This window comes from Carcharodon carcharias, chromosome 5 (genome assembly GCF_017639515.1).
Source record: "Carcharodon carcharias isolate sCarCar2 chromosome 5, sCarCar2.pri, whole genome shotgun sequence".
NCBI lineage: Eukaryota > Metazoa > Chordata > Chondrichthyes > Lamniformes > Lamnidae > Carcharodon > Carcharodon carcharias.
In genome coordinates, this window is record NC_054471.1 from 44,395,305 (window position 1) to 44,412,398 (window position 17,094).

At 43.8% G+C, this 17,094-nt stretch overlaps 1 protein-coding gene across 1 annotated transcript in view; it reads right to left on the bottom strand.

Annotated features, from left to right (window-relative positions):
* The window catches only part of LOC121277702 (probable L-cysteine desulfhydrase, chloroplastic), a 139,095-nt gene that overhangs the window by 53,164 nt on the left and 68,837 nt on the right, over positions 1 to 17,094 (bottom strand). Inside the window, exons 8-10 of the mRNA XM_041187338.1 lie at positions 7,517 to 7,638; positions 5,948 to 6,007; positions 5,546 to 5,709 (exon numbers count right to left, since the gene is read on the bottom strand). Of these exons, the coding sequence (XP_041043272.1) occupies positions 5,546 to 5,709; positions 5,948 to 6,007; positions 7,517 to 7,638 (346 nt within the window). The remainder of the gene's footprint in view (positions 1 to 5,545; positions 5,710 to 5,947; positions 6,008 to 7,516; positions 7,639 to 17,094) is intronic.

The following is a 17,094-nucleotide window of genomic DNA, read 5'->3' on the forward strand; positions in this document are numbered from 1 at the left end:
TGATCTCACAATAGAACATTCAAAATTCAATATGCTTTTCTACCAACACCTCAGCTCCAGATGCCATACTTAAAGCACACCAGAGCGCAATATTTTGCTTTTATCTTAGGTAAGAAAGTAAGTTGTGAAGAAGACATAAGGAGTCTGCAAATGGACATAGGCAGGTTAAGTAAGTGGACAAAAATTTGGCAGATGTAGTATAATGTGGGAAAAAATAAACTTGTCCACTTTGGCAGGAAGAATAGAAAAGCATAATATTATCTAAATGGAGAGAGATTGCAGAACTCTTGAGATACAGAGGGATCTGGGTGTCCTGGTACATGAATCAGGAACAATTAGAAAGCGGGTACAGCAAGTTAGTTGGAAGGCAAATGGAACGTTGTCACTTATTGCAAGGCAAATGGAATATAAAAGCAGGGGTGTTTTGTATAGGGTATTGGGGAGACCACATCTGGAGTACATTGTATGGGATGTGGCTAGTTTTGGTCTCCTTATTTAAAAAAGGATATAAGTGTGTTAGAAGCAGTTCAGAGAAGGTCCACTCAACTGATATTGGGATAGGAGAGGGTTACCTTACAAGGAAAGTTTGCACAGGCTCGGCCTATATCCACTAGAGTTTAGAAGATTGAGAGGTGATCTGATTGAAACATATAAGATGCTGAAGGGACTTGACAGGGTGGATGTTTCCCCTTGTGGGAGGGACTAGAACTAGGGGATACAGCTTAAAAATAAGGGGACTCCCAGTAAGTTAGAGCTGAGAAGAATTTTTTTCTCTGAGGGTCGTGAATCTTTGGAACTCTCTCTTCCCCAGAGAATGGTGGAGGCAGGGTCATTGAATTATTTTAAGGCAGTGATAGATAGATTCTTGACTAACAAGGGAGTCAAAGGTTGTTGGGGGTAGGCGGAATGTGGAGTTGAGGCCGCAATCAGATCAGCCATGATCTTATTGATTGGCGGAGCAGGCTCGAGGGGCCGAATGGCCTGCTCCTACTCCTAATTCATATGCTTGTATGTCCGTATATGCTGGGTGATCTAATAGCCTACAATGTATTTTTTCCAAGTCAAGAATTGCCTACTTTTTTTTAATATTCATTCGCAGGATGTGGCTAGGCAAACACTTATTGCCCATCCCTAGTTGCCCTTGAGAAGGTGGTGGTGTTTTCTTTCTCCGGAAGAAAGCATTAAACTGCAAAAAAAAGAACAGTGCTTCATGGATTTGTAGTTGGAGGTAAAGTGGTTTCAGTTATATAACCATGGTGGATCTCCAAGACAAATCAGAAAAATGTCAAGAAGTCAGCTGCTGGCTTTAAGGCTAAAGTGGATACTGCTCATAATGGAAATTTAGAAGTTCCATGCTGGAATCACAAGATTTTACACCACAGCTATCCAGAAACTGCTAAAGAAATTACCAGCAATAGACAAAATTGTTGAGGTCCTGGGACAGCTATATTTGTCTAGAAATCTACAGCATGATTTTTTTTGTTATTCATTTACAGGATGAGGGCTTCACTGACTAGACCAGCATTTATTGCCCATCCATAACTGCCTCTTGAGAAGGCAATGGTAATGGTAGAGTGGGGAATATGCTGGGCTATGAGGTTGTGTAGTGCCACACTTAACAATGGAGAGTCTCCTTAATGTGAAGACATGACTTCATCTCCACAAGGACTGTGCGGTGGTCACCCCTACTCATACTGTCATGGACAGATGCACCTGCGGCAGGCAGTTTGGTGACAATTTTGACTGTTCCTTCACCGCCTGCCGCAAACCCCGTCTAGTAGCTATGTCCTTTAGGTTCAGTTCAGTCTGTGGTGGTGACTCTTGATGATAGACATTGAAATCCCCCACCCAGAGTACATTCTGCCCCCTGCCACCCTTGATGCTTCCTTCAAATGGTGTTCAACATGGAGGAGCACTGATTCTCTAGCTGAGGGGGCACAGTATGTGATAATCAGCAGGAGATTTCCTTGCCCATATTTGACCTGATGAGACTTTATGGGGGATGGAGTTGAGGTTGAGGACTCCCAGGACAACTCCCTCCCGACTGTACACTGTGCTGCCAGGTCAGGACAGGACATACCCAGCGATGCTGATGTCTGAGGCAAGATATGTAAGATATGATTCCGTGAGTATGACTATGTCAGGCTGTTGCTTAACTAGTCTGTGACACAGCTCTCCAATTTTGGCACAAGCCCCCAGATGTTAATAAGGAGGACTTTGCAAGGTCAACAGGTCTGAGCATCAGCTGTTGTCATTTCCAGTCCTCAGGTTTCATTCCTTTTTATTAATTTAGTAGAGGTTTGATACAACTGAATGGCTTGCTAGGCCATTTCAGAGTGCATTACTTCAGATCTGGAGTCACATGTAGGCCAGACCAAGTAAGAACAGCAGGTTTCCTTTCCCAGGTAGGTTTTTATGATTAAAAAAACAATGGTTTCATAATCATTATTCCAAATTTTTATTGTCTTTATTGGGATTCAAGCCCTGGACCCCAGACAATTACCCTGGGTCTTTAGATTACCAGGCTGGTGACAATACCTCTACACCATTGCCACCCTCTTGTTGAGAACACAATTAGCCCACTCACGTGATTTCCACCTGTAATGAAATCTGATGATAAAAAGCGAACAATTGTCAGTAAGTGGAATCAGTATCAAGTAGATTCTGAACTGCTTGATTTCCAAGTGTGGTAACAAAACTGGAAAGAGTGATGGAGAAAGTGCTGGATCGTAACAAAATGGGAGCACAAACAAAAAATGGTATGCAGCTTTTTGGAAAGTGTTACCCTTACGATTGTCTTTTATGATCAGGCTACTCCGGAGCATGTTTGCTCCTTAATGTGGAGAGATCAAATCAATTTCTGGTCTAGATTGTGCAGCCAAGTTTTATCTGTTACACTCAAGAAAAGTGGATAGAATGGACTGCTGTGATCTGGAATCTTTCCAAAAGCCACTGGAAGTTCAGCAGGTGTTATCTGAATCAGTCATGATAACTTTAGATTGAGGTACATGGCAATGTGGTGATAACACTTAAGTGAGACTTTTTAAAAGTTATTTGGAAAGCATTTCAGGTGCTGGAGTATAGATGTTATAATGAACTCTGACCTATTAGAGATTAAGTAAGCCATTGATGAGGTTTGGAAACCAACTGCCAATTGGTTTATGTTTGGACAAAAAGGAACTTATGATTTTTGTGGCAAGTCTCTTGATTTACAAGTTGATGGGGCTGGCACGCCAGACACATTAATGTGTTCTACATACTCATGAGTTCACAAAATCCTCAACAAAATAGTTTTAGTGAGCACAAATCCAAGATATGCTGCCTGCCAAAAAGAAAAGGTCAAATGCTGAAAGTGCTAAATTACATCTTTAAGTAGATGTTAAACTATTACATTGTTCCAAGTGGTGGAAGGAGAAACTGTTTTCAGAGTGTGGGACATGGAATTTATCCTACTCGTGACCTGACTGCAAATTGTGGATCACTCATGAACTGTTTGTCAGAACTGATCCCTCTTAATAAGTCCAATATCCTAAATGTACAAACACATTGGACTGAATTTTCTGGTGTGTGTTGACCAAATGCGAATCCCAAGCCTGAGGCAGTCAGAGTCCAGCAGCTTGTGCAATCTACCTGGAGGCAGCCACTTAAAAGACTGCCTCCCGGCACTTGTCCAATTAGGAATGGTGGGTGGGCTGCACAGCCAAGAGGGACAATTGGAGGGCATGAGGCTGTGGCAATTGCCAGTTCCAACAGGACAGGAAGGCACTGCCTGTAGGGAATTGCAAGGATATCTCAAAATGGAGCTGCTTTCTGAAGGCTTCTAAAACGTTTGAAATAACTGAGGCCACAGCTGCCAGGCTGTGGAATGGTATTCCCACTGCTTTGGCAGTGGAGGGGTGGGGGGTGGGGGGTGGTTATTAAAGGAGGTCTCAGTGGTTCCCAGAGACCACCTCCAGGCAAGAGTCACCTTTGGCTTCCATGCAGCACCCATACACCATTGGAAAAACTGCAGATAACAGGAAGTGGACCACTCAGTTGGAATTTTAAAAATTCTTTAACAGTGGGCATCAATGGCAAGGCCAGTATTTGTTGCCCATCCCTAATTACCCTTGAACTGGCTTGCTAGGTCATTTCAGAGGGCCACCACATTGCTGTGGGTCTGGAGTCAAATGTAGGCCAGGTCTCCATCCCTAAAAGAACTTAGTGAACCAGATGGGTTTTTATAATTGATAGTTTCATTTGTTCCAGATTTACTAATTAAATTCAGCTGCTATGGTGGGATTTGAACCCATGCCCCCAGTGCATTATTCTGGGCTTCTAAATGTCCAGTGACATTACCACTACATCACTGCCTCCCTCAATTAATAATGAGCCCAGCAGGTAGCCCTCCTCCCTGAGATGCTGCCTCTGGAAAAAAAGCAGAGAGACAGCAATATATCAGGCAACAGGCATACTGAACGTGGAATTACCAGCACTCCTGCCTCTGGCTCCATGGCAAAATCCAGCTCATTACTTAAACATTGGGTATGAATTTACAGTCAGATACAGTCTATTGAAATGAATGGAAATGAAAATCTGGCCATTTCTATATGAGGTGGATGATCTAGAACAACAGTTTTAAGCCTGGGCAGCATTGAAAATTTATTTCATGGACATTGGTTAAAATGACCAAGATCAGCCATGACCCAACAAAAAGACAAAAGGGACCGATGGGTTGAATGCATGAATCAGCATGGAATAATAAAAAGTAAGGCCATATTTGGCCAACTTATAAAATTCTATGAAGAATATTATGAAGAAATAACAGAGAATAGACAAAAGAAATGGGTCAAATGTAGTTTATATTCAACTGTAATGGTACTTCTCAGCGTGGATAATGCATTGCTTTTTAAATGCTGAAACATTATATAACGTAATACCATGTATTATTTGCTGCTAAGATATAAATATGGTTCATTTTTCCTACTGTCTTAAGGAAAATAATTGTTATTTATACAGGACAGCAGAAGGCGATTGGAAGGTGCATTTGAATTTTTAGCTTCTGCTCAGAAGGGGCTAGCAAAATGCCTCTAATATTTTCTCCTTTTTATACTTGTTACACTTTGAAGTGTGATAGTCAGCCTATTCTGAAACTAATGGCTTACTGAGGCATAGTCACTGTCAGCCAGCTGGTGACATCCTACATGATCATAGCAATGGATGGGAGAGAAAAAGCGTGACAGCTAAGACCAAACCTATCCTTCTCCAACATTTGACGTACACTGAACTTTTTTTTGTGCGTACTTAGCTTGGGGCTGCTGAGGCCAACAGTAGCAATGTCTCAGACATCTGAGATTGGCTAATTTAGCACCAACAGAGACTCAAATACAGCATCTTCTGCGGTTGTATGATTCAGCATGTCATATGATCCACCTTTACGAATGTAATAAGTTCATGAGCTAGTTGGTTGAGGGACTGTTCATATTTATTTGCAAACAACATTTGCAAAAGCATCTTATTGGAAATATCTGTTCACAGTAAATATGTTGTTAAATGCCTGCTTTACCTGTCCAGATGTACTCAGAACTGAAGCCAAAGCCGAATCCATGTGAAATCACAAGTGGCTGCAAGGAGTTTTGGAGCTCTTGCTTTACATACAAGAAAGCACAACCTTTTGGGCTACAGAACCATTTATGGCAATTGGATGTATAGTAATCAGCACCTAGAGAGCTGAGATACAGAATTATCGTAGTTAAACATACTTCATTCAGCAGCAATGTAATTTTACTAAGGATAAAGTAGTGTAGCAATTTTGCTCCAAGACTGACAACCCAGAGGTCATGAGTTCAAACAGCTGTCAAACTGAGCTGGTTTGAGGAGGTCAAGAAACCAACGTGATTAAGTCACCTTGAAACATTACAGCTTTCTAATAACTGGCAGCTAAAATTAGCAGTGTGGGTTTACTTGCCTGAGCTTCAGATCCATTACACCAAGTGCGTGGGCTCCATCGATAAGTACTTTCGTACCCCTATCAGATATATAACAGATTTCATTAATTTAAAAATGCTGTCCAAGTCATAGATAAATCCACATTAAAGTTGCTTAGAAATATTATTTTAATAAGGAAAGTGTAGAAGAATGACACAGAAGTATTGCACACTCACACATCAGAATTATGGTTCTTGGGGCTGAGAATGTTGCCCAAGATGTAAGGATAAATAAATCAGGCCTATACTCTCTGGAATTTAGAAAAATGAGAGGTGAACACTCTGTGTTAAAAGTAGGGGAGATCACAAAATCACAGATTTGTTATAGTGCAGAATCAGCCCATCTTGTCTGCACCGGCTCTCCAAATGAGCAATTCACCTAGTGCCATTTTTTCGCCTTTTCCCTGTAACCCTGTACATCTTCCTTTTCAGATAACAGTCTATTGAATAGTAACATTTCCCATCAACTTGGTTTCAGTTCAGTGTTTGGCTGACCAAACAGTAATGCCTGTCAAGGAACAATGTTTTATCTATTACTAATGTAGAGGATATGTGAAGGTGAGAACCTTGACAAAAGGTAAAAATAGTGGGGTAGGAAAAGTAGCGATTTATAAACAAGTTAAAATGAACAACTTGGTAACCAAATTTCAGTTTCAATATATTATTCAGCAGAAGAAAACAACAACAACTTATATTTATAACTTTAACCTTTACCTTTTGTTACATTAAAGATCTCAAGATACTTTTAAAATGAAAACCAAAAACAAAGTTCAGGGAAACCAACCTTTTAGCCACTGCTGGCTATGATTTAGTTTTAGCTCATTTATAAACACACAGTATAATCTGGCATCATTATTCAAGTGAAAAATGAAAATTCTTCCTTTGATATCAGTTAATTTTGTAATGGTGTCATCAAAGAAATCACATTGGCACTGTAGCGCATAAAGCAAAAGAATAAGGCATTGTTCACATTGGTTGGTTTTAAATTAACATCTCAATCTCCGAAAGCTACAAAACACTGTTTTATTCACCTTGAGGCAAATTGTCTCTGGGAAGAATAAAGAATGCAATAAATGTTTTCAAACATACATAATTTTATTCCATAATTTTTCCTCCACAGGGTTGCCAACCCTCTAGGGGTATCCTGGAGTCTCCAGGAATTAAAGATTAATATCCAGGACACCGCTACAAGCAATCCAGGAGAATATCACAGGGGCATTAAAAACATATGCTTTTTAGTTTCTTTGAACATTTTAATTTATCAGTTGAAAAAATATTGGAGATGGGCAATAAATGGCAGTTTGACTTGCCAGCCAAAATTAATCCAAGTGAGTAACAGAAGATTCTGTTCATTTTCTAAATGGCATGGGAAGGCTGTGTACCTGGAGCATGGACCAATGGAGGGAATGTGTGGGTGGGATGGTTCAAGGCAGAATGTCATGTGTTGCAACCTCCAGGGATACGCAAAACCACACTTGGCAACCCTATACATCCCCGAAAATGAATTACAAAATTACTGCATGATACAGTTGGATTTTCTTGTACATTACCTTTTGTGACAGATGTCAATGATTTCTGGCAATGGATTGATAAATGATGCATTGCTGGGAATGTGATCAAACACAGCCAATTTTGTCCCAGGCTGCAAAGACTCCTTCACTTTTGTAATAATCTAAAGAACAGAAAAAAAAATACTGATCTAATCTGCTGTACTCTACATTTCTCTAATTTTGAGATAAAATATTGTCTAACATTCTACCTACTATCTCTTAGCTTGAAAAATTCAATCAAAAGAAACTTCAATCAGTGTTAACAGATGGCACAGGTCTAGAAATTGATGTGTGAGCTATCCATTTTTTTTTAAGGGCTAATTGGATTACTAAGACCCCAATATGACAACCAAGAAGCATGCTTACAATTGTGGCTGCAAGTGCTTAGTTCACCTTTTGGGTAAGGAAAATCACAAGAGACATCGTATACCAATGTCTGAAGCAGGTTTGACCTTTTGTATAAGCAAAAAAGGGCCCTGATACCTATTTGAGGATCCCACTCCCAGACAGGTTAGCCCTGAGGCAGCCAGCTCCTCTGTGACCTGCATTCAGTGAAACAAGCTTTAGATGTTGCCGCCATCAATCCAGGTTTGTAAGTTACCCTAAATGTGGAGCAAGGAACAGCAGGAGTGCACCTCTTGACTCCACGGCTCTCTGCTGGCATTGCTGATTCCTGAACCCCTCAAACAGCCACTGATTCTGGCCTCAACTCCTGTGACCAACCCAGGTCCTGACCCACAACCTTGTGTTCCATCAATCCCTAGACTCACAGGTTACCAAGCCCTGGTGCCAATATCTGGGGAGCCAGCTTCAGATCTCGCCTTTCTGGTGCAATGAAAATATACTGCACAGTCAGAACTTGCCTGAATTTCTGGGACAGGATGCTTCAGCGCTTGCTCAATCATGAGCAATTTTAACATATACACTGTTCATTCTAGTTAGACTTGGTACTGTTCTGATAATTACAATAGACTTTCATTCAGTTGAAAGTCAATGTTTATAATTATTTTATTTAATATTTACGTTTCCACAAAATAATTGTTTCTTTAGAATGCAGTCACCTGGAATATGTTTTCATAGTGCCGTTAATCTTATGCCAATTTTCACGATGAAAGCTTTGGAGAAGGTACAGAGAAGGCTTACTAGGATGATGTGAGGTGATACAGTTACGTGGAGAGATTGGCAAGACCGTGATTGTCTTCCTTGAAATATAAAAGGCTAATGGAAGCCCAAATAAAAGTGTTCAAAATTATGACAGATTTTGATGTAGCAAGTAGGGAGAGGCTGAGGTGGGATCTTACCGCCTTTGACTATTTTCTGAGTTGGGACCAAAGTGGGTCTTGATCCCACTGGTGATGTTGTGCGGAATGCCTGTGCGATCTTACCAGAGGCAGCCAATTAAGAGTACACCTCTAAGAATGCCAATGTACAATGGCGGACGAACAGGCACTCAGCTGGCTCAGTGGGAGAGCCCGCAGTTATGCCCTGCTAAAGGGTGTTGTCCAGAAATATACACAATACTTCAGCTGAGGGCAAATCAATGATTTAACATGACTTTCTTGGTTTTGTATTCTATCCCCCTACAAGTTTTCTTAACCACCTTAAGAATTTGCCCTGTCATCTTCAAAGACCTTTGAATATGTACCCCTAAGTCCCTTTGCTCTTGCACACCCCTTAAAATAATACCACACAGGTCATTCTATGGGTTGAATTTTACATGCCTCCGCTGTTTTCAGTGGGGTGACACGTAAAATAAGGTGGATGCCCACCCAACCACCTTCCCATTCACCTCCAAGCTCACCCTCATAATATGGAGCATGGGCAGGTGCCAAAATCAGCAGCCCGCCCGCCATATTTAAATAGATAATCAAGGATCAATTAAGCTTGTTATCAGCCAATTGATCCTGATAATGCACTGCCCATGCCATAAAACGGCTGGCATGGGAAGTCGGGCAGGAGTGGGCTGCCCGATTTTTAAAAAAAAAATCTTCATTAGGCAGGAAGGGAGGGGATTCTATCTTTGGGGGGCTGCCCCCCCTCTAAGGTAGAAACCTCCCCCACCTTCCTTCTTACATGTCTACTGCCTTAAACCTACTAATTTCACCCCCCTCCCTAACCTGCCCAAATCTTCTGTGCCCAAGACCCCGGACTTTCATGTTTCCAGGGATTCATTGGGCCACCTTCTGCTACCGCCAGGACTAATGGAGCTGCTGGCCAATTGGATTGGCTGGCAGCTCTGAGTGGCGGGACATCATTCCCGGTGAGGGCAGAAGTTCAACTTTGCCGTGTTTAGTCCGCCAACAGCATGTTAGGGCTGCAGGGTGAGCTGGTATGGAGCGGGTCGGCACCACGCTGACTTTGCTTCCAGGGGGCAAACCATCCGTCCAATATTCCGCACTATATCTCTATGTTGTTTCTCCTAAAGAATATTGTTTCACACTTATCCACATTAAATTGTATCTGGTATATGCTTTTCCATTTCATCAGTCTGTCTAATTCCTCCTTAACACTGGTACTATTCTGTTAGCTTTTTTTTCATTCATTCATGGGATGTGGTCTTCGCTGGCTGGGCCAGCATTTATTGCCTATCCGTAACTGCCCTTGAGAAGGTGGTGGTGAGCTGCCTTCTTGAACCGCTGCAGTCCGTGTGGTGTAGGTACACCCACGGTGCTGTAAGGAAGAGAGTTCCGGGATTTTGACCCAGCAGTAGTGAAGGAATGGTGATATAGCTCCAAGTCAGGATGGTGAGTGACTTGGAGGGGAACTTCCAGGTGGTGGTGTTCCTATCTATCTGCTGCCCTTGTCCTTCTAGATGGCAGTGGTTGTTGGTTTGGAAGGTATTGTCGATGGAGCCTTGGTGAATTCCTGCAGTGCATCTTATAGATGATACACACTGCTGCTACTGTGCGTCAGTGGTGGAGGGAGTGAACGTTTGCGGATGTGGTGCCAATCAAACGGGCTACTTTGTCCTGACAGTGTCAAGCTTTTTGAGTACTGTGGGAACTGCATTCATCCAGGCATACCTAACTTGTGCCTTGTAGATGGTGGACAGGTTTTGGGGAGTCAGGAGGTCGGTTATCCATCACGCGATTCCTAGCCTCTGACCTGCTCTTGTAGCCATAGTATTTATATGGCTAGTTCAGTTCAGTTTCTGGTGAATGGTAACCCCCCCAGGATGTTGATAGTGGGGGATTCAGTGATGGCAATGCCATTGAGCATGAAGGGGCAACAGTTAGATTCTCTCTTGTTGGAGATGGTCATTGCCTGACACTTGTATGGCGTAAATGTTACTAGCCACTTCTCAGTCCAAGCCTGTAGATTGTACAGGTCTTGCTGCATTTAGACAAGCACTGCTTCAGTACCTGAGGAGTCGCAAATGGTGCTGAACGTTGTGCAATCATCAGCGAACATCCCCACATCTGACCTTAAGATGGAAGGAAGGTCATTGATTGAGTTATTAGCCACATTGCCAGGTTTTGTATCATCTGCAAACTTCTAAACTGCACTCTCCATACTCAAGAACAGGTCATTCATACGTAACAAGAAAAACAATGCTCCTAATTCTGATCCATTGTGTGTGCTTCTCTTCAGAGAGGAGAGCATCTCTTCCCCAATACTCTCTGCCTCCTATCTCTTAGCCAATTATGTACCCAAGTTACCACCGTACTTTAATCTCATGTGCTTCAATTTTCTGAATAATTTTGTTATGCAGTACTTTATCGAAGGCCTTTTCAAAGTCCATATATGTATTAATTGCACTACCTTCAAAAACCTTCTGTTACTACATTGAAGAACTCAATCAGATAGTTAATACCAAATCTTATTTTCTCAAGTTGGTTACCTCATTTCCTCCAATTAATCTTTGGAATACTGAAACTATTGTTTTCCGACACTGTTCCAAACTCTGCTCCCTAGCTACCGACTCGATCCCTCTTCTATCCACCTCCGTAACATCGCCCGACCTCATCCCTGACTTAGCTCATCTGCTGCTGAAACCCTCATTATTGCCGTCATTACCCCTCGGTTATTCCAACTGGCTGGTCTCTCACATTCTATCCTTTGTAAACATGACATCATCCTAAACTCTGCTGTCAATGTCTTAACTTGCAGTAAATCCCATTCCCCCATCATTCCCCTCAACACCTCAACCCCCTCCACAGCACCTTCCCATGCAATCACAGAAGGTGCAACACCTGCCCCTTTACTTCCCCCCTCCTCACCGTCCAAGGGCTCAAACACTCCTTTCAAGAGAAGCAGCACTTCCTTTGCACTTCCCTCAATCTGGTCTACTGCATTCACTGCTCCCAATGCGGTTTCCTCTACATTAGAGAGACTAAACACAGACTGGGTGACCACTTTGCAAAACACCTTCATTCTGTCTGCAAGCATGACCCAGACCTTCTTGTCACTTGCCATTTCAACACACCATCCTGCTTTCATGCCCACATGTCTGTCCCTGGCCTGCTGCAATGTTCCAGTGAAGCCCAACGCAAACTGGAGGAACAACATCTCATCTTCCGATTAGGCACTTTACAGCCTTCCGGGCTTAACACTGAGTTCAAAAATTCAGACCATGACACTCTCCTACATCCTCATCCTATTTTGATCCCCTTTTTGTAATATTAATTTTTATTTATTTATTTATTTTTTCATTTATTTTTATTGTTATTATTTTTTCAATTTATTTCCATTATTATTCATTGTTTTATCCCCAGCTTTTAGCCTATTTTCGATTTTTTTCCCGCCACTGTCCCCTCCCCCCACCCCATCTCTACTAGGGCCATGTGTCACTTGTTCATGTTGTTCTTTCCAGAGTGCTTACCCTGGTCCGGCCATTACCACATTCTGCTTTCTACTCTTAATGTCACCATTAGCACCTCCTTCAGCCAGCACCACCACTATTAACAACCCTTTGACCTTTTGTTTATGATATCTTTCGCAATCTCTGCTTTGCCTCCACCTATCACTGGCCTTCTATCCAGCTTCACCTATTCCAACCCCCTTAAACAGTATATATTTCACCACATTTCTACTTCCCTTTAGCTCTGGAGAAGAGTCATATGGATTCGAAACGTTAACTCTGTTTTTCTCTCCAAAGGTGCTGTCAGACCTGTTGAGTTTTTCCAGCATTTTTTTGTTTTTGTAAAAGGATAGAGGTGTTAAGTTTAAGGTACAAATTAAATAGGTTAGATCTAACATTTGTATTTATAGAAAAGCTGAGGGTTTGTTTGAATATCAAAGAGGAGTCGAGAGGTAACAAGAAAAATCTCTGCATCTTGAATGAGTTCCATAGGTGTTTAGTGGTGGGGATATTGTATTTAATTGATCCGAAAGCAAAGACAAGACAGAGACATAAAAGATTTTACATTTGGAAGGATTTGAGTTTCAAAGAGGTGTGGGAGGTGACAGTGTAGTGGTATTGTCACTAGGGTGGTATTCTGGAAACCCAAAGGTAATGCTCTGGGAATCTGGGTTCAAATCCCACCAGGGCAAATGGTGGAATTTGAATCCAATAAAAATCTGTAATTTAGTCTAAAGGTGACTGAAACCATTGCTGATTGCCATTAAAAACCCATCTGGTGCACTAATGTCCATTAGGGAAACCTGCTGTCTTTACCTGGTCTGGTCTACATGTGACTCCAGACCCATAGCAACGTGGTTGACTCTTAACTGCCCTCTGAACAAGTGCAATTGGGGATGGGCAATAAATGCTGGCCAAGCCAGCGACACCCACATTGAAAAAAAGAACAATGGAACCAGAGATGAAAGGAGAAAAAAGATTGTTTAGAGTTACTGTGGAGCTGTTAGTTCTGGGCTGAGGGGATGCCGTTTGTACCAGCTATCCAGTCAAGCTGCAACAAAACAGTTTATTCTGAAGTGGATTCCACCAGAGTGGAAGAGGGTAGAGTTTATGCCTTTATTGAAGCCACAGTTTGCCTCGTGTAATATAACTGGATTTTTTAATAGTTAACATCTAACAGGGAGTGTTGCCTGGAAGGAGTTAATTGCAGGTTTGACCAAGTAGAGAGTTTTGGGGGAATATTTTGTAAGACTAAGGGCGGAATCGTCCCAGATTTACACTAAGTGCAATAGTGGGCGGGTAAAATGACATTTTACCCTCTGATTGCAATGACAGGCTTTCACGCCATATCATCCTAAACCTGCCATATTATTTATGCATTCTCAGCAAACACGCCATTTCTATGGAGGGAGGGTGGGTGAAATGGAGCCTGCCCGCCATCACCTCGCCGCTTCATCACATTTAAAGTCCAGCTGCAAGCACACATCTCAGTGATTCCAACCCACAACTGCTGCAGGGAAGACAAAAAGACTGCAGCTCCCAGGTTCAGCGAAGAGTCACTGGAACACCTTTGGGTGTCATGGAGGCCCGCCACAATGTCCTTTACTCCCGCTATGGCTGCAGGATGGGCAGCGGCATGACCAACCAGGCTTGGGAGGCAGTGGTCGGTGCCAATGTCCTACAAAAGAGGACAGCTACCCAGTGCCACTACAGGATGAATGATCTCACCCATTCTGCCCGGTTAACTCACTCTTCTCATCACTCTCAACCCACATGCCACAAACCCTTCACACATTCACAGGCTTCTCACACCTCAAGGGACAACACCACTAACTCTCACATACACCCTCACAATTCCATCAGACTCATACCCTCTCGAGCTTGCGTTCTCATCCCATCCATGGTGCCGCTCACCACACAAACATTCCACGCAGTGCCATGTGTCCTGCTCACACACTCTTCATCTGTCTTCATGCTGGAGAAGCCTGCTCATATCAGCAGGGAGAGGTCCCAGACCGGGGATGGAGTGGCCTACATTAGGCACCTTGCTCACTTTGAGGAGCGTGCCATTGTGATGACTCATGAGGATGTGGGCCCTGCCTGCGGCGATGGTGAGGTCAGTGGCGAACACCCACCTGCGGATCCTGCATCAACGCAACTGTGAGTGCTCCCTCTCCTGCTTTTGACTCTGCTGCCATGCACTACTTACCGCTACTTTGGTTCACAGAGAGCCCTGCCAAGGGACCAAAACCCTCAGCCAGCCAGTCCCTCAGCTCTATCCATGTCCTCATCTGCAGCCAAGGGAAGACCACCTCCAGTGAAGAGGTAGAAATAAGCAGCCCAGAAGACCCGTCACTGCAGAGGAAGCAACCACCCCACAAGTGATAATGGAGGGAAAAGTCTGTGTGAGGCAGGACCTTTCAGGAGTCTCGTGCAAGGACTCTCCCACGCACGCGGATCCTTCACGTTTCACACTCATCTCAAGTCCTGAATATTTTGAACGCTGCCTGCTGGGGTTTGCTTTCAGTTGTCCATCTGAACCGAGCTGCATCTCTGCCCACCCACTGATCAAATTCCCGTGCAGCACCTGATCTCACCCACCACGACTCTCATTTCACTTTTGATTTGGACAGCATGGTGCTAATTCGGTTTTACTTTTGCTCCCCCATCCTTTACCCTCCCCAGTCACCCATTTCCTCTCTCCCATCACAGATGACCCCCCCGACCTACCATTCAATTTCCCCTCCGTTACCTATCAGCCACAGACCTTTCCCTTTGGGGATGTCCAGGTGAATGTGCACCTTCCCATCCTTCCTGAAAATCTCACCCCCATCCACAACCCCGACCTCCTCCTTCTTACCTGCTGCCTCCTCCTTCTCACCGCCAAGGTCCGTGTCTGCCTCTGGGTCCCCACCAACCACCCTCACTGTCCTTTCTATCGCTACTGTCGAACCCTCACCCTTTCACCCTACCATCTCACTCTGCCCTTGCTCATTCTCACCCTTCCTCCATACCATGCCTACCCTCAGTTCATTTCCCCAGGTGGCAGACATGAACCTATCTGACCCCTCCTGTGCACGTTCACCCGCATATCCTCCCCACTCCGCACCCCTTTGCCCCTCCACACCCCTTCCCCCCACTGTATCCCTTTCCCCCACTGGAACTCCTTCCTGCCCCCAGGCCACCTGCCCCGCCCCCAGACTCCCCTCACACTTAGGGACGGGGGGGGGGGGGGGGGGGGGGGGGACTGAGCCCTTCCTCCACCCTTACCTCTTCAGCCACCCTGAGTTCCTCCCTTCTCCTGGCTCCTTCCTCCAGCCTTACCTTACCTCTTCCTCACTTCTTTCTCCAGCCTTACTCCTACCCCCTTCCTGACTCCTTCCTCCACTCTTCCTTCTTCCTTAACCTTTACTCCCTCCCCTCTCTGCACCCTTCCTTCCCCTAGCACCATCCCCACTCGACACCCTCTCCTCCCCACATTCTCCCTTACCCCTCCCAACCTTCCCCCGTTCTGACATCTTCGCTCCCCCCATCCCAACCTCCCCCCATCCTGACAACTTCATTCCCCCTCCCAACCTCACACCCCCGACACCTCTTCCTCTCCCAGCCAATCCTAGCCTTTCGTCTTCCACCCCCCCCCAACCATCACCCATTGTGAGCATCAACAGTGACTATCCAACTTCCATGAACTGCTTCAAAGCAGAGCCATGTCCATGAGAATCAACCGAGCATGCGATGGACATTCCTCCAGTGTGCTGTTGCAGTCGGGCTCCAGCATCTTCTGCTCCTCTAATGGACGCGATATGAGCAAAGCCATAGTGGGTAAGTCCCTGCTTCTGCACGTCATAACTTGTCAAGACGTGTTCTACACCTGTGTGCCTTTCTTTCTTGCTTTCTTCCATTAAGATGTGCCTTCAAAACATCTTTGCCCAAGCTTTTGGTCATCTGACCTATTATCTCCTCACGTGGCTCAGTGTTATACTTTTTTTTATAATGCTCCTGGAAAGTGCCTTGGAACATTTCATAACGTTATATAAATATAAACTGTTGTTGTTAAACAATTTCTTCAAAGAGATTAAAAAACCAAGCTAATTAGATGGAAATGGATCCAATCTACTTAAGTGTTAATGAGGTATGACATACGTAAATGAAGAATCTGTTTCAGGATTCCTGCAGTGAATTGATGAGCGATAAGCAGAGCAGGCTCTGGGTATAATAAAGCTTGTAGCGCAATCAGACCAGGAGCAGAAAGGAATAATGCACAAATGGAGGAAGATTACACTGCATTGCTCCAGGAAAAAAAAATTACAGATGCTGCATTACTCCTGAAAAAGCATTCACAGGTGCTGAATAAATTACATCCTGTTTTTCTTTCTCTGGGTGTTCAAGTTACAGCATCGTAAATTTCTTTATTACACGTTTCTTTAATTTAAGACGTGATTTTGCTGGTAATAACCTGAGCGCTGTCCATCTTTGTGCAGCAGGTTTTAGAAAACTAGTGAGTTAATGCATTATCTATGAACCCTGAGGGGCGGTTATCAGGCAGCAAAAATGTAGTGCAATTTCTGACTTGCCAGCATATAGGGTGTGATAAGAGGACACATATATGGATGAGTGCAGTCAATCAACCTGATGAATTATATCAACCATAAGGATTTCTATTCTTTCAACATTGGAGGTAGGTGTCACACCCAAGGGAATCAGCTATGGGACGGGGAGGGGTGCAGGATGTAATTTAGAGAAGGAGTTTATGGGGTATCAAGAGCACTCTGCTACA